Consider the following 22955-nt stretch of genomic DNA (forward strand, 5'->3'; position numbering starts at 1 on the left):
CCATCTCTTCTCCTCTTCTTCCTACAGTCTTCCCTGAGGTCTTTACATACAATCTGAGGAAACTGGAGGGTAACAATGACGCCACAGCACGGCTGATTGTACCATTTGTCATCATCAATGCCAGCAGCAGAGGACTCAAGAACCAGCCTGACTGGTTCAGCAGCACCTTGTTTTAGCAGCATAGAGCAAGTCATAAAGAACAAGGTCTGATGCTAAAATGAGAGCTGAACTTTTAAAGATCTATTTAAATCTTTGTTAGTATTGTTTGTCTGTTTGTTTAGAACTTGAAAAAATAAAATCCCAGATATTTTTCAACTGCAGAAAAACAAACAAACAAACAACAACAATGAAAAACCACCAAACAAACAAAAACAAACAAAAAACCCACCCCCACACCAAAAAACCCACAAAACAAAAAAACAAAACAAAACAAAACCAACAACAACAAAACCCACCACCTCACCATACAAAATTACAGGCTCAAATTCAAACCTTAAGACCATTCTGCTATGTTCACTTGCATTACTCTCTATTCTGTTACAGCAAGACACCACCTGGAGCCCTGCAACCAGCTCTGGAGTCCTCAAGTACAGGAAAGACATGGATCCGTTTGAGAGGGGCAGAGGAGAGCCACAAAAATGATCAGAGGGATGGAACACCCTCCCTAATGAAGAAAAGCTCCAAGAGTTGGGAGTTTTCAGCCTGCAGAAGAGAAGTGTCTGGGGAGATCTTATTGCGGCCTTTCAGTACTTACAGGGAGCTTATAAGAAAGATGGAGAGAGACTTTTTACAAGGGCCTATAGTGACAGGACAAGGGGCAATGCTTTTAAACTAAAAGAGGGTAGCTTTAGATTGGATATAAGGAAGAAATTCTTTACAATGAGGGTGGTGAGATACTGGAACATGTTGCCCAGAGAAGCTGTGGATGCCCCAACCCTGGCAGTATCCGGTGCTGGACTGGACAGGGCTTTGAGCAATCTGATCTAGTGAAAGATGTCCCTGCCCATAGCAGGGGGTTGGAATAGATGTTCCCTTCCAACCCAAACCCTTCTGTGATTCTGTCAAGAGCTTGTAAGAACCTACCTTTAGAAAGCTGAAGAAGTCAGCTGGTTGATCAAACCACAAGATATATTCTACATTCCAGGACCAATGACAGGAATTGGAAATTACCTCATCCCTGGTACAATGCAGTAAATGTCCTCATTGACTTCATAGGGTTAACTCCTATTTTGAGAGGAAAACATAGACTACGCCTGTATAATCACACAAAAAGACAGAGAAATCTGAACAAACGGCTCACATTGTAAACAAAACATGATAGATCGCTACCTAACCATCATCCCACAGATTTCTCTCTCCTTTCTCAACCTTTTTAAACACCAACAAGCCACCATGTACTGCAACTCTCCAGAATCCAAATGGCTCAGTCTTTAATCAAGATCATCCATTTTTTAAAGGTAGAATTTTTGTCATCTGATCACAGATGCTAGAATGTTTGTACATTTTCCCCCCAAAAAAAGGTTTTAACCTATTACATTAAGAGAGACCAGATCTCCTATCTCCCACTGATTAAGAGCACGTTGTTTAAGATCAGCAGTGATCAGCTGCTGTACAGCAGCTACATGGCCAGCAAGTCAGTGGATGGTACCAGTTAGTCAGAGAGGACACAGTTCGTGGCCAGCCAGAACAGGAATTGTCTCTTGCCCTAGCCAGAAGTGCAGAAACATAAGAAAACGGGGTTATAAGGGTTAGGAAGCCAGGAATATATAAACAGGGAAGGTTGCAATGAAGGAGAAAGATCTAAACAAATCAGCTACAACCCTTAAATCAAGTTTTCTTAAATTTTGCTGCTTAAATAACAGCTTGGCTTGAAAATAAGCCTTTTAAAAAGTCAGTTTAAAGTCATAACAGACATTTGCTGAGTTCCAAATATCATTTTAGAATACATCCAAGTAATTAAAATAAGAAAATAATAAAGCCGTATGTTTCCCACAATGTTTTAAAAGCAGACTACTGAGCAAGTGGAAGTCCATAGTGAATGCCCAGAACACAGTTTACAAAGGTGTTCAGCCAGCTTTTGACAAGAGCGATCTGTTCATGTCTCCACAGAATATTCCTTTTTTTTTTTTTTTTTTTTTTCCTGTTTATTCACCTGGTGCAAAGTAATGACTAGCTTATTCAAACTGAAAGAGCCTTGGGGGGCCTGCAAAAGCACGGAAATTCGGAAATTGCTTTTGCCCTCCATATCTGCAAATAGGATCTAGTTGTGAGGAGCTAATCTCTGTGATTTCTCAAACACTGAAGAACACAGTGACAAGAAGGAAAAAAAATAAAAATTAATCAGTTAATTAGTTTTTGAGAGATAAAACTTGCTTTGTTTAAATTGAATCCATGTAACTGTCAAATACGTTTAGACAAACTTACTTTCCATGAGTCCAAAATATCCAAGATACCTTTATATATTTATTTATTCTGTGATTTAATGACAAATTTTAAATGCTGAGGGATTTTTGCATTGATTGAATTACAGCTTCCATGAAGCCATACTGGAACTGAGAAACAAAACCTGATACTTTTTATATTCTCATCAAGATAAACTGTTAAAATTGAAGACTCTAAAACATTAACCTGACAGGGTTGATTAAACATGCACAGCCATAGCACATGTTTCTGTATACCCAAAATAGGTTTACAAGGCAATGCAGACAATATTTGCTTAATATATACTGGTTGCCAGCCCAAAGGAAGATGAAACAGTCTAAACAAAGGCTTCTTATTTGTTTGTTTAAATGTATTTAAGTAAATAATTTATAGCACTTCAATTAGCACCAGCTGATCTCAGAAACATCGCAGTTCTGACACCAGCTCTTTTCCCAGTGCAGGGACCTGCTGCCCATTCCTGAGCTTAGCTCCTTCTACCTCTCCACACAGTTTTTCTGTCTTTCCTCCCTACCCTGATGCGTCACTGCCTGTTGCACCAAGTCACTCAGGCTGCTGTTGCAGAGCTCATCCTCTGGCCTCAGGAGCAGCAGTTTCTGGTCCGCAGCAGGCACAGCACACAGCCAGCCAGGAGCTGCCCTCAGCTGGAGAATCGCTGCTACCCCTGGCAGATCTTGCTGTTGTGAAACCCCAGTGAGATCTACAGCAGAAAGTGGAGTGGGAGCAAACAGGAACAGGAGCATTGGAAAGACAAGTCAGTCAGAGGACAGGTGGTGGCCTGGCTGCAGCTCTTCCACTGCATCAGCAGAGCTCTCTGTGAAGATAACATCTGTCTCATTCTTTCCTCTCTTTCTGTATCTCTCTTGCTCCCACAGTCTGCTTCAGCATCAGCCTCGCCAGATTACTGAAGTACAGAGAGACCCTGAATTCCGCTGTCAGCACCAGGGAACATGGTCTGAGCCACCCAGTGAGGGGCTGGAAGCAGCGCGGGACAAGGAGAAAAGGATAAAGAAAGAGACTTTCAGACCTAGGAGAAGAGAGGAGAAAGTGCAAGTCAACCAGATCTAACACTATTCCATCCTACAGACAAGAGTTCTTCTCCAGCCCACTGGGACATGCCTTCCTCAGTAACCCTTTCTAATTTTAGGGTGCCCCTGCATTCAACAGGATGCAACCTCATTTACTACAGAAGTGACTTTCTGTACTTCCGACATTCATCTTCAGTCCAATGACTTTCTGACTATCCACAACAAGCCTGTCATTCCCATCACCTGGAAAAGAAGCACGGCACATGTTCAGATGAAAACTCCCTTCTCTGAAAACCTTCCCCATCCCTTCATACTATTCTAGTTCCAGGAAAGATACAGTGAGATTAGACAGCAAGAAGCAAAGCAGCAGAGAAAAGCAACTGGGGGCATTTAAAAAATAAGTTCAAAGGTTACAGCTAGTTACTATGCCTGGAAGAGGAATCAACAGTGGGAAGGGATGGAGGGATGATGCAAAACAAGACAACAGTTGACTACATCTGGCTACTCAACAAGTTTAATCCAAAAGGTTCTCAGAGCACAACACTACTACTAGCTCTTCAAAACCCCTGCTACACTCCCTCCAAAACGTCCAGTCTCTTCCTTGCTTAGTCCCTTTGTCTCCACTGTCCATGGGAAAAACTTCACAACTGGTCTTTCTGGTTCCCTTATCCCATTATAACCACCTCTCTATGCCCACCAGGCACCTGTCCCATCTCCAGACTCCTCATCGAAGGACAATGCACCATCACTCAAACCAAACTGCTAGACTCCTCCCCTGTCTGTTTCATTCCCTATGCCTTTGCTACATCTTTGCCATCAGACCCTTTGTCCAGCATCAACCTGAAGATGAAAAGTAGTTAAGGTAGGAAAAGTTGCTGAACCTTACCATTGTGGGTGTTCCCAGCAGACAAAGCTCTGTCTAAAACTCACCAGCCCAAATTCTGTCTAACAGCTTCTGTGCTGCCGCTGCTATTCTTGGTGAGCCTGCTGTAGCAGGGAGAATCACAGCTATCAGGTTTGCTAGCTCATCTACGCAAGATTTAACAGAGCTCAAAGGTGCTGCGTGCCTCACCTAGGAAATACAGCCCTATGGTTACAAGACACACACAGCAGAATACCCTCAGATCCTTCCCAGATACCTTAATTTGAGGGAAATCAGATTGTCACATGAAAATCAATTTGATCTAAACTTACAGCTGCAACTTTTCAAGTACTTCAGTTTGATCCTGGTGAAGTTAGGGGGACAGTGTGCATTTTTGTCAGTAACTAGTATGTCCTGCATGGTACGTATGAGGCAGACTGAAATCTTTTCAGATGCTAATCACTTCAGCAAAGATAGCAAGATAATAGAGGAGGAAAAGAGTGAGCAAGATCTAGCTCAGCAGCTGGATGACAAGCTCTCTTAGCCAGAGGAAAGCAGTTACAGGAATGAGGCAGTTCAGAGGAGAGACTGCAAAACAATTTGCAGAGAGAAAAAACAATGGCAATAATGCTCCACTGCTCTGAGTGACCTTTTTCTAGGGATTATCTGCAGATTTAAATTTTGAAGGATCTACTGCTGCTGTTTTATTGATGCATGCAGGTTAATTCCAACGCTGCTGCTTCCTCTGCATGACAGTATGTGTTACAGTAGCCTAGAAGCTCCTGGATTACAGCTGAAGTTTTTGATGTCTCTAGCTTTGCATGCTGAATATACCCTTACACCTACATCCATGATTTCCTTGGTTTTGTTTTGTTTTGTTGTTTGGGATTTTTTGGGGCATTATTGTTTGGGGTTTTTTTGTAGTGGTGGTTTTGGTTTTTTTTTGGTTGGTTGGTTTGGGGTTTTTTTAAGTCTTCCTACATGTTTCCACAGCACTGTAACTGTAAACTGCCACTTCTGCAGTCTTCCAGTCACAAACATTTGGAAACCTAGATGTTGGAGTTAGTAACCAGGAAGCTCCTCTTTCACACTTTACCCACAGCTAATTAACCAAGGAACATAATTTTCAGAAACAAGCTCTGTTTCTATGCTTTGATCAGCCCATACCAGCATGTTATGCTTTTTCCTGCCCTTACATATAGGGAGGGTGATTTCTGGGAAGTACCCCAAGCACCATGGAAAGAATTCAAGAAAGCTCTGAGCCCTGCTACAAGGCTGACAGACACCTGGAAGTTGTTGTGTGGGCACACTCATTGAAGGGTGAAACATGCGATCATGTCAATACCCTCATGTTGAAATAATTATTTCCCCTTACTGGATATTTGAAAACACATGCTGCCCTGCCATCATCTGTTTGTCTTTTTGCTTGTGGACAAACCTATATGGAAAAATGCTTGACTGACAAATTTATGACACAACATGCTGTCCCAGGTGAAGAAGCAAGAGGTGCCTGCCTGCAGTTCACAGGTAACACCTGCTCCTGAAGAGCTCTGTAGTATGACAGGTCAGCTCTGTCAGCCTTACTCCTCTGAGCATTAAATGACCACTTCTCCTGCATAGGCTGCCAAAACCATGGGAAAAGCAATTGCCCTGCTGTTATGTCTCTATGTGAGCTGTAGATTTCACTAAAAGTGCACTGAGCCATTGCACACATAAAATGGACTCAATACAGCTCCCTGGTCTCTGGCGCTGATAAGCACTTGAGTTAAGTAGGTGCAGTTCATAATGTGCATGGTACTGCTGCTCTTAGTACATTCAGAGATTAGTTCAGTCAGCGGTTAACACCCTCACAGAGGGAGCCTAACTATGGTAGCCTCCCAAAGGAAAGGTAAGTCCCCTGCGTTTGCCATGAAGCAGGCAGCAACCCAGACAGAGCTGCCAAAGAAACATGCAGCCATCCAGGCCTTGGGCTGCAGGGAATGCCAGAGTCTCTCACTGGTACGAGTGAGAACAGCTGTGTGAGGTGTGTGCAGGTGGGTGACCTGCTCAGCCTGGTGGTAGAGCTAAAAGAGGCAGAAAGTCTGAGAAGCGTCAGGGAGGTGGAGAAGGAAATAGACTGGTGGCATCAAGCTCTGGCCTCCCTGAGACATGAAAGGCCACTACCAAGCAACCAAGACCAAGAATGTCCATTATCCTCCTCCCACCTGACTGAAGACAGTAGGTCAAGGGAAAGGGATGAACAGAAACAAGTCCACACCTGAAGTAGCAGGTGAAACATCTCCTTGACCACCCCACCCTCCCAGGTGCCTCAACAGGTACAAGGTCCTGAAAGTGCAAGGCCAGTCTATGGCCAATTACAATGAAGGATCATCTACACCACAGGTGCCCACATGATATGAAAGACCTACCCCCCTTATTAAGACCACCTTCACAAGAAAGAAGGGTTACAGTTGTAGGTGACTCCCTTCTGGGGGTATGAAGGGTCAAATATGCCAGAAGGACTCTCCTCTTAGGGAGGTCTGCTGCCTTCCTGGTGCCCAGGTTAAGGACATCACCAGGAAACTTCCCAGCCTGGTACAGCCCTTGGACTACTACCCATCACTGTTTTTTCATGAGGGTGGCTATAAGGTTGTGACCCATAATCCAAGAGCAATTAAAAGAGACTTCAGGGCCTCGGGACAGTCCTATTCAACCTGTTCATCAGTGACCTGTATGAAGAGACCAAGTGCACCCTCAGCAAGTTTGCTGATGACACCAAACTGGGAGGAAGGGCTGACACACCAGAAGGCTGTGCTGCCATTCAGCACAACCTTGACAGGCTGGAGGGCTGGGCAAAGAACCTGATGAAATTCAAGAAGGGCAAGTGTAGGATACTGTACCTGGGGAGGAACAACCCCAGGCATGAGTTAGGGGCAGACCTGCTGAAAAGCAGTGTTGCAGAAAAGGACTTGGAAGTTCTGGTCGTCAACAAGTTGACTGTGAGCCAGCAATGTGCCCTTGTGTCCAAGAAGGCCAACAGTATCCTGGGGTGCATTAGGAAGAGTGTGACCAGCAGGTCGAGGGAGGTTTTCCTCCCCCTCTACTCTGCCCTGGTGAGGCCACATCTGGTGTACTGCATCCAGTTCTGGGCTCCCCAGTTTAAGAAGGACAAGGAATTACTGGAAGGACTCCAGTGTTGGGCTACGAAGATGACTAGGGGTCTAGATCATGTTTCTTATGAGGAGAGACTGAGAGAGCTGGGTCTGTTCAGCCTGGAGAAGAGAAGGCTGAGAGAGGATCTTACCAATGTTTATAAATATCTCAAGAGTGGGTGTCAAGAAGATGGGACCAGACTCCTTTCAGTGGTGCCCAATGATAGGATGACGGGCAACAGGCACAGACAAAAGCACAGGAGGCTTCATCTGAATATGAGGAAAAACTTCTTTGAGGATGACAGAGCACTGGAACAGGCTGCCCAGAGAGGTTGTGGAGTCTCCTTCTCTGGAGACATTCAAAACCCACCTGGACACATTCCTGTGCAATCTAATCTAGGTGAACCTGCTTTAGCAGGTGGGTTGGACTAGATAATCTCCAGAGGTTCAAACCTCAACCATTCTGTGATTCTGTGATTTCTAAAGACAGAGTAATTCTAGTGAGGGCCCAGTATTCAGCTTAGTATATTCCACACCCTCCCTCCTCCTATCCCTCTCTATGGCATGCCCAGAAGTTTCTCCTTCCTCTCTTCTTTTGATCTAGAAATCCAAGGTTTCCCTTGCTAAGAGATTATCTAGCTTCTCTATATAGAAAAGCTTAGCTAAAACCACAGCTTCATAGATATTAGTATCAGCCTGGGGCACTGCCAAGAGTACTTGCAATTATGCATGTGATCCAGATGAAGTGGGAGCACAGAGATGCAATTCTATTGAACATAGGCAGGTGTTTCCCTGACCTGTGGGACTCCAGATGATGCCAGATCAGGCATGAAGCCTGCTGAGAGTTTCCTCCATCAAAAAGAAAAGCAAAATACCTTGAACCCGCAGGACACATTTGTATGTGTTCCACTCTGTGCCCCATGGACACAAAGTTTATAATCTAATTATCCACTACACAGGATTTACTGTTAGAATTTCTCTGACACTGTTAAGTGGAATCAGTCTGGTACCCAAGTGGAGCTTGGAAACTCCACTTCTAAACTAGCTTCCCAAAAATGTAAGAATCCCTTTTCCATGCTCAAGACAAGTGAATTTCAGCCTCTCCCTGCTGGCCCCTAGAGGTCTCTGCATTCTACTGTGGGTCATTACAACACAAACCTGCTGTTAGTGCACACATTCTTCACGATATAAAATTTTGCGTTCTTACTGGAAAACCTACAGGAAGACAAAACCTTTATTTAAAAAAAAAAAAAGGCTTGCAAACAGGTATACGACCCTCTCTTCATTCATCAACTACTCCCACCTGATCCTCTCAGCCAAACACAAAATGGTGGTGGTCCTTCTTCACTGGCACACTGTTCCATACTAGTCCCCCAGTCTGTATCCTGACAGCCTTGTCTCTGCTGTAAAACATCTGGAAAGTCTCTCCATCTTAAATGATCTCCTTCATTTAAACTTGCTTACATGGATGTGGCATTCAGATTCCTAGGACATTAGAGCTACTACAAAGCCACATTACACACTGTAGTTTATTTTAACAATGTGACCTGCTCTGGCAGATCTGCTTGAGAATTTCCAGTTTGAGGTGGGGTAGTACAGTAGGAACACAGCTAAAATGAACTCAGAAAGGCCAGAGAGAGGAAAACAAAGATTATGCCTATTTACAGTACACTTGGCTTTAATTGACATGATTTTACCTTCATTAAGAGAACATGAATTTCCAGAAAGGGAAGCAGAATCACAACATAGAAGCTATATGAAAGTTGTTAAGACCAAGGCAGCAGAAAAGTATTTATACTGAACCTGGAGAGGTAGAGTTGGTAAAGCTGAGGGATGGTGGCAAATTCAGGCTCAATACAGGAAATCCTATTTAATAATAAGACTCCTTGGCAATTCTGGTAAGTACAATAAAAGAATAAGACATTAAGGAACTGCTACTTCATTATTTGAGAAGTAGACCCTAGCCTGAAGTTTTTTTAAAGATATTTGAGTCAATTTAATCTCTCACACATTTACAGAAGTGATAATGAAGTGTGTTCTACTAAAATGAAATTCATGTCTTTCACGACAGAGGTCCCCAAGCCCACATACTTACAGCAATTAAATAGGACATTTTGCTTACAGTATAAGCTGTATACCCTGCTCTTTGCACATCTTTTTCCCTGATTTATCCTTCATCCTCATTCTCTAATCTGTTTTACCCTTGTACTTCCTACTATTTCCTCTGCCTCCACTTCAGATCTCCTTAGCAGAATGCAAGCAGAACAGTGCGAAATCAATTTCCAACCCCTCAGAGTCCACACATGTTCCTGGTTTGTCACACTTTTACCAAAGATCCATGCAAAAACATGTACAGACTAGAGCTATGCTGCCAAACAGCAATACTGAGGTTTCAAGCAGGTCATGGTCACTGTTGCCTTCACCACACGGCACATTTCTTGCCTCTCCCTAGCCCTGCACTGAGATGGACAACACAGATGATGCTATGTCTAATTAGGTGAAAGAATATTCCTAACAGGTAAGCCTGCCTTTCAACAGAGCATCACTCTGACTAAGTAGAATTTACTGTGGAGTTAGAGCCTGAGCTGTTCTTCCAGAGCAGCCAGAGGTAAGCATTTTCCCATACGTGGCCTAGAGGAATATTACAATTAACTCTGGAGAGATGCGAGGAAAGGTTCATAAACGCCCTCTCTAAGGTAGCAGTCCTCTTCACACAACATCCCTGCCATATCCTCACAGTGCTGTGTGTTGCCAGACATCACACGTTGCCCCTGCAACCTGCTTCCCATGTTAACAGGTCCACTAGGGAAGTCTTATCTTCGCTTACAGACTTCAAAAGCCAAGTCCTCCCAAACCAAAGGTGATTATTATCTTCCCAATTTCTGGCTTACAGGAAGCTGTGAGGAAATACAAGACACAGCACGCTGCTTGACATTGTTCGAATTTCAAGTATCAACACTCTACAGCCAGCAGACAAACCTGAAAGGAGAAAAGTGAAAAAAAGTTGCTGACAAACTGGGAATCCAAGAACTTCCCCAGAGGACTCACCTCATTTTTAAAAGTAAGAGTTCCAGAACTACTGCAACAAAACTCTGCGAACTTGGTGCTAATTTCCCAGGGGTTTCACAGCATGTGCAGGGTTATGTGGCCCAGTGACTTGCATGTTCAGTTCCCAGCATCTCTAGGTGGTCTTTGCTCTGCAACTCTACTCACACCACTGTAATGGCCTGTCATGGTTTAAATCCAAGATAGCAATACAACCACAATAGCCACGCACTCATCCCCCTTCCCACCCCACCACCCCAAACAGGGGAGAGAATTGAAAGGCAAGGGAGAAACTTGGATTGAGATAAACACAATTTAATAAAATAACAAAATACTAATACACTACTAGTAAATATATATATAAAATAGAAATAAAAGATACCTAAGGAAATTCCTCATGAACTCTGTCCACTCCAATCAGTAAGTGCCAGGAAGCAGCACCTGGCCTCTAACAGCTGATCTCGGAGAGAGAAAAAAGGCTCAAAGGCCTCTGCAAAACAGCAAAAGTCCAAACTCCCCCATCTCCAACAAAAAGAGCAAAGAACACAAGAGAGAGACAGAGAGAGACAGACAGAGCAAGCGCCCAAGAGAGAGACTGGAAAATCCTGACTCTCCTTCAATATGAAGCATGATGCTAATGGATGGAATACTCTCACTGATCAGTCTGGATGTCAGTCAAGCTCTGCCCCATCCATGTCCCCCTTCCCAGCTGCCTCACACCTGTGGGCAGAGCTCAGAGGCCTTGGCTCTCAGACCAGAGCATTAAAAATATTAACTCTGTGCTGGGGTGTTATCTCATTGTCAAACTAAGTCCAAATGATGACCGTGCCAGCTATGAAAAATAAAGGTTTCTAACTGCATGAAGAAAATTAACTCATTTTTAGTCAAACCAGCACATGGCCATAGGCAAGAGTGAAAATGCTGAACACCCAAAAACTGGCTACTTGTGTTTAACACCTAGTCTCCACAAACTAAGGCACTCAAAAAGGTGAGGAAAAATGACACACAGACCCTTCTCAGAGAGCATTTCTATACACACACCCACCACCAGCTACAGGTAAAAGACAGAGTATCACTACTGTCATAACATTTGTAACTGGCATCATTGTCATTGCTTGCGATGTCTAAAAGCTGAATATTCCTAAGGACAAGTAATTTTTTGAGTCATTTTCCTTAATTGAGAGAATCTAAGTTTATTGCTTTTCATTCAAGACTTTGCATGAAACTAACTACTGAGAATTTTAAGTTTTCGTTTTTATTAGGACTTACTAACTACAGAGGCATACTCAGATATTACAGGCAACAGATTTAGAAGACAGACAGATCTGAAGGCAAAATGCTTCTCTGCCTCAAAGCAAAATGAGATCGGCTGCAGACAAATAATGGCTTGACATGCTGAACCAATTAACAAGATGTTTTTAAAGTCAGGGAACCACATCAGATAATAAGAAGTAGGGAGCATTTTATTACAGAAGTCTTCACTGGGCTTTTATAATCCTTTTTCTCCTTGTCTACAGCCTAGGCAAAATACCAGGCACTCAAGACTTCTGCCCAGAGCTGTCTCCACTCAAATTCTCAAATGTGGATAACTGGGAACCACTAGACTGTTTGCTCCATAAGGAACATCCACATTCTGAAGGGAGGGAACATGACTAACATAGTTGTGCTCTACAGGCAAACATGGCCTCTTTACACAAGGGCTGAGCAGTTATTGTTTCAGAAAGGATTACCTACTGAGATCCATTAATTGTGGCTGCAATTCCTGCTTCTGAGCAGACTTAGGGTTCAGTCTGCATGTGTAATAATCATAGGGTGTGTTTGCACACACGCCAACCATGCAAAATCTGTTCCTTAGATAAGATACAGCAGGACAGAACCGACTTGTGAATCCAGGTCACTCTAAGCAAAACTGCAATACATCTTATTAAAGCTAGTTCTCACTATAACAAGCTGTCTTCAGTTAGCAGTCCTGGGTGACGTTTTCCAGGGCATGTATCTTCCTTGCACCAAATTTTTTGAGAGCTTCTGCCACAAGGTGCATGCTTTCCCAAGGATGAAGACTGGGAATTTTAACATCAAAATTTTCTGGTGATCCTTCCTTATAACTCACATTGGAATTGCAGCTTGGAAACAAGTACAGGCTCAGTCAGAACCTGTTCGAGCTGAACAGCTTGCTGAAGACTCTCTGCTAGTGCTGACTAACCTAGTATGTGTACCATCCACTTAGAGCAACTTAACAAATTCCTTTTTAGTGCTCCAAAAGTGAGGATAGATGTAGCTTCAACAGCAGGGAGCAAATGCTTGTGCTGAGCAAGGTGCTTGGCCTTGTCTGTTCTAAATGCTCACTTATTTCTCTACATTACCATGTACAAGACAGACAAACGCCAGACTGTCACTGCACAAGTGTCAAAAGCACCACCCTGAAGCACACAAAGAGAATTATTAGAGGACAGCCTGCAAACACAAGTTGAGAATGGCCAGACTAGGCCACAGAACTGGGTAAGAACCAGAACTAGTGGACTGAAATTAAAGGACAAATAAGGAAAGAAATTATTGGGAAGTTCAGATATGTCCAGAAGCCAACAATGGGAAAACCATTCAAAAGGAAGGAACAAGGCAGAGTGTGGCAGAGCTCTCTGCCTGAAAACCAGTGGGAACAGGAACATGATCACTCTAACAGGAATTGCCTGAACGATCAGCTACTGCTTTTTGAGCATCTGAAAGATGCACAAGAGTCCCATAGGCAGTAGCTTGGAAAGATTTCTGCAGCCATGTGCATCAAGGGCGCTATGTATGCAACACATTCATGTGTTCCACTTCCAAGTAATAGGAGTAGAATAACCCCTTCTGTCCGCACTCGATCACTTCTTTCTTTAGAACCCTAATGCTACAATAACAGGCTGAGGAGAAGGATACCAGGTCATGGTCATGGGATTTTCACTTGCTGAAAACCAGAAAAAAATAATGAGTCTTGGAAGTCAACAATGACCTTTTATCTGTGGGTTCCACTTACAGTGATAAGCTAAGAGCCTGATCTTGCCAGTGGGCTGAGCTGGGAGTTCATCTGAATACTACCTTCCCTACAACTAATTCGTAAAAATTTGCAGCAGCTCTTTAAACTGCTTTGGGAGCCATGCTGGGGAAGATTCACTTTATTTATAGCACAGGTCATTCCAACTGAATGTGCAATCCATTTTGTTAGCCTCTGATCCAAATTTTCTGTGCTGTCAAAAGAAGATATAATCAAGGAACCTGCTAAGTGATCTGTTCTTGCTTGAGCCTTTGGGCTTAGAATATCTATTTACACTGATGAGACAGTCTTGCTTCATTTCAAGATGATTATGCTCATTGGAAAAACAAAAACAAACAAACCAACCAGCCCCACACCTTAAAAGCACTGATATTCCCAAGTCTTGATCAGCATGAAAGCTTAGCACCATTTTTTTAGATAAATGTGGGGTGATGTTTCATGGCTCTGAATGGGGTACTTTGTCTGGAAAGACTGACATATATCTTGCCTTTGTAAACTGAAATAACAGCCACTAAAAAGTCACCTTCATTGATATATAATGGACTAAAGAAGAAAAGAGTGGTTCAGACAATTATTTTTTCATGTATTGAAAGACCTGAAGTCCTACATGATGAAATCTTCCTGGCTAGACAATAAAGGTTTGGTTTGAGAAATTGCATTCATATTTTACTGGTAAGTGGCAGGCAGATATTGCTGTCAAATGTCCAACTGTAAAATAGGTTCTAACCATCATTTGGGGTAGCAGTACTGACTTCTGGAAATTGTGTGGACAGAAAATATTAAAAAAAAAGAGCTACCAGGGTTAAGATGAAATTAATACCATTATCTGAGCACTGCTCTTTCCCTTAACTCCATGACTTTTGAAAGATGGCCTGTATCAGCTAGAGAAACCTCTGAAGTATTTGCTAGCAGTATTGAGATTTTCTGTTCCTGAGAACAAGGGAGAATAATGTGCATTGTCTTTGGTCACAAGGAGGTTCACCATAGGGATCACTATCTATGGAATACTTGGGGTATTATAGGCACCTTTAGGATGCACTTCGAGCACCATCTTAAACTCCGGCTGTAATATTGCTGACATTAGTAGAATCAACCTTTTAAACAGGGGGATAGGTCTTAGATAACCTTAAGCTGATGATCAAAATATGCCTGCAGAGATCATTTGTGGGAAACACAGGGTCTCTTGCTCACCTGGTCTGTCAACTGCTTGCTCTCCTTGCAGAGATGCATAGTCAGTGAATGTATTTGATTTATGATGTTCAGTTCTGAAGACCTGTTACCTTCCAAACATAAATGGTTTCATTCCCCCTGCTTGCTTAAAGCTATTAGACAGTCCAGGCTCTCACACAAAATGTTGCTTTTCCAAATACAGTGAAAGATTCACACAACAGCCACAACAGCTTTCAGTCCCCAAACACCTATGTGAAGTCTGAAATTTGGTTTTCATCATATTCCATGTTTCAGAAGATTACATGACTGGTAGATTAGTAGGCTTTAGTGCTCTTTGCAGGTAAACATTTTTCTGTTCTTTCTGTTAGAGAAAGAACAAGGAAGAATTCCAGATTCTTACCAGAAGACTATTATTGTTAATATTCTGACATTACTGACATCTAAAATGGTCTGAAGTATGACAAAGCAAACTGCCACAAATCCACAAACTGCTAGATATCCCAAAGGACTGTTGCTTTCATTTGGCAAAACTGGATCAGCTTGCAAGTCCTATTATCTGAAATTTTCTGGATGGCTAAGAGAAAAGAATCCTTATGATTCTGAAATCCAAGACCCCAAGGTCTCAAAGGGACTGTCTCTACAGTCTATTCTCCCTAGGGTGCAAGTGACAAGAAAAATCTTACAGAGGTTGCTCATTAAAGGACCTGTTTCATCCAAGGAGTGTGTACCATTTCTGATACAACCTCCTTGTTCTTAATGCAGAATACCTTCTATCACTGCTTTTGCCATTATCTCAAGTAGCAATAGGTGGCTCAGATCCTTCGGTGGAAACGGGAAAAGGAATCTCCCATGAGCAATCAGCCCACAGAGCAGATCTCCATAGAGATGATTAGCAAGTGTGCAGCAACAAACTGAAGATTTGTTACACCAAAGAGAGGCTGACTCTCAAACCTAGTAATGGTGACATTCTAAGAGGACTTGAGAAAAATTCAGCCCTTCATCACTCACACCAAGAAAGTATCCTCATTGTAGCATATGCAGTCAGAACTCCTCTTATTCCCTCTTTGGCTCCAAGTCTTACATTACTTCTCTCTATGCAGTTCTAGATTCAACAGAAAGACTTTCACAAGACTTCCCCACCTGACTTGCCTACACCTCCATGGTATAGGCACTGTAAGAATAAGAAATAGAGATAAAGGTTCTCAGCACCTTGAAAGGAAGTAACACCATTTTTTTTTCTTCCTCCACCATCAGGCAATTTTGGAAGGAGAGGCCACGGCTACCACGCTTGGTGTTGAGTTTAGCGTTGCTGGGCCACACAAGAGACTGCGTGAAAATCTTATGCTCTAGCCCTATTAAGGCACATACCAAGATGCCCAACACAGCATGTTCTGTTTATATCAGAACTCCAGGTGACAAGCATTGGCTTTGGTCCCTTTCACATCACTCCTCTGAACATCTCAGATATTAAGCATGACCCTTGCAGAGTCTCTGCTGTATCTAGACTCTACAGCTTCATCCAAGTCATACACACGGATTGCATCCATCTTCTAGCATGGAAGATGGAAGGGCTTAAATCAGTACTTAAAACTACTATGGTATTTCAAAAAGCTTTGAAAGAGCTTTGTACAGATTTTTGTAGTTACAAATTTCCTCTTCTGAGTACAGAACAATCATGTGAAGAAAAACAATTGTTTTTGAATTGCAGATACAAAGCAGTTCTAAGAAATACTGCTACGATAGGCATGAAAATCTAAATAATAAAAACAAGGTATGGAAAAACACATTTTAAAACTCCTTATGAGCAACCTGAAAAAAGATTTTATGTGGCCTATCCAGGCCATATAATCTAACAATTTTATAAGAGAGGGCATCATGTTTATTAACTATTGCTACTTGTAAGGGAAATCTGAAGTATGGTTTTAGCTTTTACTCATTTAAACATACACACAAATGCACGAACTTGATTTGAGTTTCAGGAAATCAGTAGTATTACTCACTTTCAAATCTATACACTTCAGTTTCCAAATGACTCTAGGCCCAAATTTCAATTATTTTTTTTTTTTTAATGTATAGTAGTTTTACAAATGGAAACAAGCAAAATCAATTTTAAAACAGTGCTGCCTGTAATGTCATGTTTTAATCTTAACATGCAGTGCAACAAATGTTCAGATGCCTTTTACAAATTTCCATAACTTAGATTAACTAATCATGTCAGACAGCAGTACGCATTTTCAAAAATATTATTAGTTTGAGGATTACCGAAGTATTAATAATTAGCCTAGATGAATAAAAATAGGAAACTTTGAAAATTGTCACTTCACCTCTTCAGTGTAACTCCTCCCCCACCTTCCCTCCTCACCCTCACACATCCCCTCCCCTGAAGAAGAGCTAGCATGCATCTCATGTCCAAATTTGCATACCATTGTCAAAATTTGGACAGTGTCCAGGCAAGGAGATTCCACAGCCTCTTCAGACACCTGCTGCAGTGCTGTATCTCTCACATGGTGAACAATTTCTTCCCATGTCCAATTCAAATTTCCCTAATTGTAGCTTTAGGCTATAAACACCAGTAACCTAAAATGCTGTCTTTACATAATCTAGACTAAAAACTCCAGATAAAACTTCTGAACACTTGAAGAACACAGTTAATTACATCAACTCTACTTCTGTTGATAGTTTCACTCTAATTATTTTTTTAGTATTCCAAAGAAATATTTTTATTTTGCTCTGTAAGCATTTCTAGTGTCTCTTTGTGTTTTCCTTCAGCATTTCAAGTCTGTATTTATGTACTGTATTTAAAGGTATTGTTTACAACAGAAGCTTGTTTCACTCATTAGCACTGTTGCTGTTTCTTTCTTAATTTTATTTTGATTAATATGCTACATTGGGTCACTGAAGACAGTTTAAATGTTTCTTGGGATTACAAAGAAGCAGTGGCTTCAGAAGCTTTGTTGGGGGGGAGGGGAAAAAAAAAGTCGGCAATATTAACTACATGCCAGCAGAGGGAAACACAGCCTCAAGAAAACTAACTGGCCGTCTTGGAGATATTTTTTTTTACCCTTCACATCCATGGAAACTGATTTACCCAGGGATAAATTAGACCAATTGAGATGTGGCAGGATATGTTGTCTTGTATCTTGTATTTACTATGTAAGCTGACATAAATAAATAAAAGTGATTTCAGCCTTGAGTTATATCTGTTAATACATGACTCAGGCATCTTGAGCCTGTTTTTTTCAAGGTTATAAATGTATCCTAATCTCCATTTAGTTAATGGGTCCAAAGTACACTTGACAAAATATGATCCAAATCCAGCACAGCTAGAAGTGACTTCTGGATGTTGGAATTCACATCTTTCACCTTGGAAGATGTCAGTCAAACATTGCGGCAATATGTGCTTGTGACAAAATCACTTCTAGACAAAAGAAACAATGAACAGGTATGATCAGCAAGCTCTAAGAGCACTTCTAACAGACCAGTTCAGTGCGTCTCTGTCCCAAACACCAATGACCCACATTCTTTCTCTGCAACAGAGAAGTACAGCCTTAGGCTAGGTTTTAGTAGATGTTCAACAACACGGGGCAATGCTGCCTTAAGGAGGTGTGTTCAGACAGCACATGCCCAAAACACTAGGAGGGCTTCCAAAACCTAACGGGGGAAGTATGAATTGCAGAAAAAGCTTCCAGGAGTGGGATTGCCTAGGAGCATGAATTTCACCTCTCTGAAAGCCCTTCACCACTCTGGGCTCACAACATCTTCCAAATCCCTTCAAACCAGCTTGCTTCTCATACTCGCTGCTCTAGCTCCTAAGGGCTACATTTGTTAAAGGACACTTAAGAAAACATGTAATTCAAAGATGCTGAACTCCTCCAGGCAACCAAAGCAAGCACACTTATGACCAGCTTGCCAGCTCTATACAAACAAAACAATGCACCACACTGTGCTCTGTTCCAAGGGACACTGAATGCAGTGATATTAAATACCAGTCAATTGGGCTAAGGGAAAGAGGTGGAAGTTTAATTAAAAGTTGATGGCTATGACGAGCAATTCTGCAAGATTTGGCTGCCTTAACAACACATTGTTTTCTTTCCCTCCCCCACATTCAACGCCAGCTATACCCTAATCAAAGACGTTTTGAGTACCATCTTTTTACTCTGAAGTCAGGAGGCACTGACGAAATTAAGCATCTTGAATCATTTCCCACAGAGCACCACAAATGCATTCTCCTGACTTTTACTGTACTCCTGCCCCCCACCACACAGCAGAGTTCGGTGCCACTGTGTGCACAGACCTGATGTGACCTTGTGAGTTTTGGCCATAAAAGTGGGTCTGCAAAGTGTCCTAAATGTTAAATTCCTATGACTGCATCCTTACTTTTGTCAGTGGCACCTTCAGCTGCATGCAGCTCACTGAGAGCTCCCTACATGGCAAAGAAAACTGTGGCAACTCAGCCTGGGAAGGTGGGCCAACACTACCCTTCCTGTCAGTATGCAGGCTAGGAAATACATTATCTGCTCAAGAACAGACATCCATGGTTTCTACCTGCAAATGAGATACGACTCTGGCAGTAATACCATCTATGAGAGTGAAACACAGGATGCACGCAAACTACAGAAGTCACCCAACAATCCTGCTACTTTTCTATCTCTCTCAGTCCAATGGATCCTAAAGCAGAATAGGTAGCTGTCACTGCATCCAGATGTGTTACAAGAACTAATTATTGACATGCTGTTTCCCTGTGTCCTCCCACCTTGCCATCTACTTTGACCATATGCCTTCACAAGTACCTCATCTTTTTGTACAGTCTAGAATAACATGCATTCAATGCCACTTTCATCTCAATAAGCAACTGAACTTCCAAGGAAACACAGCTAACCCAGCTGGTATAAAAACCAGCAGGAGCTCCTTACCATTGATGATGGAAAACAGTCTTGCACAAAGGGACATCAACCATAAGCCATTAAAACAAAGAAGAAAAAATATAATCCAGTGTTCACCCTCCCCAACCTTTCGGGCATGGTGACAGACACACAGATTTTTTAAATGATCAGTCTTGTTAGAAGTGCCACAAGGCCATAGCTCAGCTGCAAAAAAAAAAGGAACCTTTGAAATTAAAGCAAAAAACCCATCTACCAAATCACTCTGCAAAACAGTATCTGAGTAGAGCAATGGGAGTTCAGTTCATTTCAGAGGAAAAAAAGCATCTTTAGGGATCCCTCTTATCCTTCTGCTACTATGTCATCACTACCACCACGCAGTCAGCTGCATCTAACCGAAGACATACTCCTTTAACGTCTCACATCCAAGCAAACCAACTTAAAGTGACAACTGATCAAATAAGAACCAGAGGTGTTGTAAAATAAAGTTACACCCACCCACCTAACAAAATCTGGAAACTTAGATACTGAAAATATTCTTTCCTTCCCTCTAGTGGGCCTCTTACTTCAGGGTTTGCCTGTTCCAGAGTGAAGTCTCATCACTGGGCTGCAATTTTTCATTTCCACTCCCTGTTCACAAATTCAGCTGTTTTCAAAATATGTGAGCTATTACTAAGATTGGACTAAGACAAAGGATCATCAATCCAAGCCATGAAAGGATTCAGGCTGTGGGGAATGCTTTGAATGATTTTGCGGAGGAGATCTTCTCTCAGTGTTACCTTGCAAACAGAACCACAGAAAGCCATGAGGTGTGATGTTACAGCAAAGCCTAAGGAGGTATTCTTCCCTGTAACACAGCACTGGCCACAAGGCTGGAAAGAAGATACTAGAAAACTGTGGAGGTTGCTGCTTTATTTCTCCAAAAGCACAAGCTCTACACCCCACCTCTCACTCACCACACAGGCGACCACTGGTCCATTAGTGACCTATCACAGCTGGAAAAGATTCTGCCCCTTCCCTCCCCACATCCTCCTCTCTCAATTTCATTTCTTACAGAGACAAACATGGTCACTGCTAAGCAACTGAATGTGGATGGATATCAGGAATGCCAGAAAGCAAAATCCCATTCTTTCCTTGTGGAAGCTCATCACCATATGCCTCTGTTATCTCTTCATCTTGGATCCTAAGGGCTCTGACAGCTGCTGTATGCTCTCTCTAGAAAAAAAAAGAGGGGCAGATGAGCAGAACTAGGAGGAAGAAGTTTTCCTTCATTAGATATCTTCAGAAGCACTGTAACAAAAAATATTTTTAAAAATTAATGAAAAAGCTGAATAAAGCTATGGAGCAGTTGTAACCCCATCTCTGACAGGAACTCTTCTGAGTGTGTTTCACGTAATTTTGGAGCCCAGTATTACACACCTTCCATTCATAAACTGGGATAGTAGATCCACAGCAGATCAGGGCAAATGTTCAGGAGACCAAGGGACTTGCCTGAATCTTAGAACCAGGCATTTGCAAAGCACGAAAGAGCACAGCAGTACTGACACAGTAATCACTGATCTCACCAGCTGGCAGGGAGAAGTGTTGTTTATCTCAACCACCAAAGCATAGCAATGTCTAAGATAAAGTGCATAAGCCAATAAACAGTGTAGGACGTAGCTTATTAGCTTGTGCTTTGCTTACTAGCCTGTGCGCTAACAGCTGAATTATGGTGGGAATGAAATGAAGTACAGCACAGCACCCTCTCTCCCATGGATTTCACCCCTGAGGCTTTTGAGGCAACTTCATAATTCCATTGCATGCTCTCCCCTCTCAACATTACTATCTCAGCAGATGAAGTCCTCCAAAGTAGAACGTCTAGAAAAACGTTGACAGCAGACAGCATGGGATGAGTCACAGAGAAGATGATGCGATGTCTAGCTCCAGTGTGACATCCAGATTTTGCAGACCCCCTGGAGATAAATGTACAGTGATAAACCAGGTTGTTTGGATGGGGAAAGAGCAGGTTGGAGAAGCAAAAAAGGTGATAAGGTAAAAAATATGGAAAGTGACCTACAAAACCTAAAAATACAGTGGTCAAAACACAGCTGTCTGCTTCTATCATGCACAGCTCGGAATGCAGGCCAACCAAGTTACAGAGGTTTTCCAGATCTTATACTAAACAAAACTGCAACCTCTCTCCTAGTTTGGCCTCAGTACAAATACACTCCACCCCAAGATCTCATTATTGTAAGTAAACTAGTGTTTTACAAGTACTGTATTTCTATAGCCAGCAGAAAATCACCATTCCAAGTAAGGGAAAATGCAGCAGAAGTGCAAAATTAACTGTTTATACCAGGTTTCCCTAACCATCACATCACAGGTCAGTATTATAACTACAGACCTATTATTACTCTGCTTTTACTGTACAAACAATAATATAAAAATACTGTATTATGAATATCTAATTATTGGATGGTGGCTGAGAGAGTTGGGGTGGTTCAGCCTGGAGAACAGAGGGCTTCAGGAAGACCTTATTGTGGTCTTTCAGTACTTAAAAAAGGCCTATAAGAAAGATGGGGACAGACTTTTTAGAAGGATGTGTTACAACAGGACAAGGGCTAATGGTTTTAAACTAAAAGAGGGGAGATGCAGGTTAGACACGAGGAAGAAATTTTTTTACAGTGAGGGTGGTAAAATACCGGAACATGTTGCCCAGAGAGGTGGTAGGTGCCCCATCTCTGGAAACATTCAATGCCAGGCTGGATGGGTCTCTGAGCAACCTGATCTAGTTGAAGATGCCCCTGCTCATAGCAGGGGGGTTGGACTAGATCAACTTTGAAGATCCCTTCCAAACCCAAACTATTATACGATTCTATTTAATTATTGATACCTGGTATTCACTTTAAAATGACAAATTCAGAGGAACAAAAGAAGGACAAAGTAAAGTAAAACTTAACATGTTTACTAACACATTCTTGACCATACCTCTTAAATTGGAGCTCATAAGTGTGGTACATGGAAAGGCAGATTACAAGTGGACCACTTCCTCTGATCAAAGAGGGAGTGCAAGAGCCAGGGACCCACTGATCTTTTCAGTATTGCAATTTGCTAATTCTCAATCACTTGAGACATTACAGTGAAACTAGACATCTCTATTTTCATTAACTTATTCTAATTTTAATTTCAGTTTAACTTCTAATGTATTCTGGGCTATGAAATTCCAAAATAAAATTCTGGACTATGAAGGTGGGAGGAGTAAATCTGTGAATTTTAGGCAGCAGAATAGGGAGAACATTGCTGAACATCTGCAAAGAAAATAGAACTGAAATACAGATAGGGGCCTGGAACTAGCTTAGTAAGATGGCATATATGAACTTAAGAAGGAAT

At 42.1% G+C, this 22955-nt stretch overlaps 1 protein-coding gene across 1 annotated transcript in view; it reads right to left on the minus strand.

The window, feature by feature from the left end:
• Positions 1 to 251: 251 nt before the first annotated feature.
• LOC110364169 (beta-citrylglutamate synthase B) overlaps positions 252 to 22955 on the minus strand; it is a 79936-nt gene continuing 57232 nt past the window's right edge. Inside the window, exon 8 of the mRNA XM_065048503.1 lies at positions 252 to 20801. Within this exon, the coding sequence (XP_064904575.1) occupies positions 20661 to 20801 (141 nt within the window). The 3' untranslated portion in view covers positions 252 to 20660. The remainder of the gene's footprint in view (positions 20802 to 22955) is intronic.

Source organism: Columba livia, unplaced genomic scaffold (genome assembly GCF_036013475.1).
Source record: "Columba livia isolate bColLiv1 breed racing homer unplaced genomic scaffold, bColLiv1.pat.W.v2 Scaffold_83, whole genome shotgun sequence".
Lineage (NCBI taxonomy): Eukaryota > Metazoa > Chordata > Aves > Columbiformes > Columbidae > Columba > Columba livia.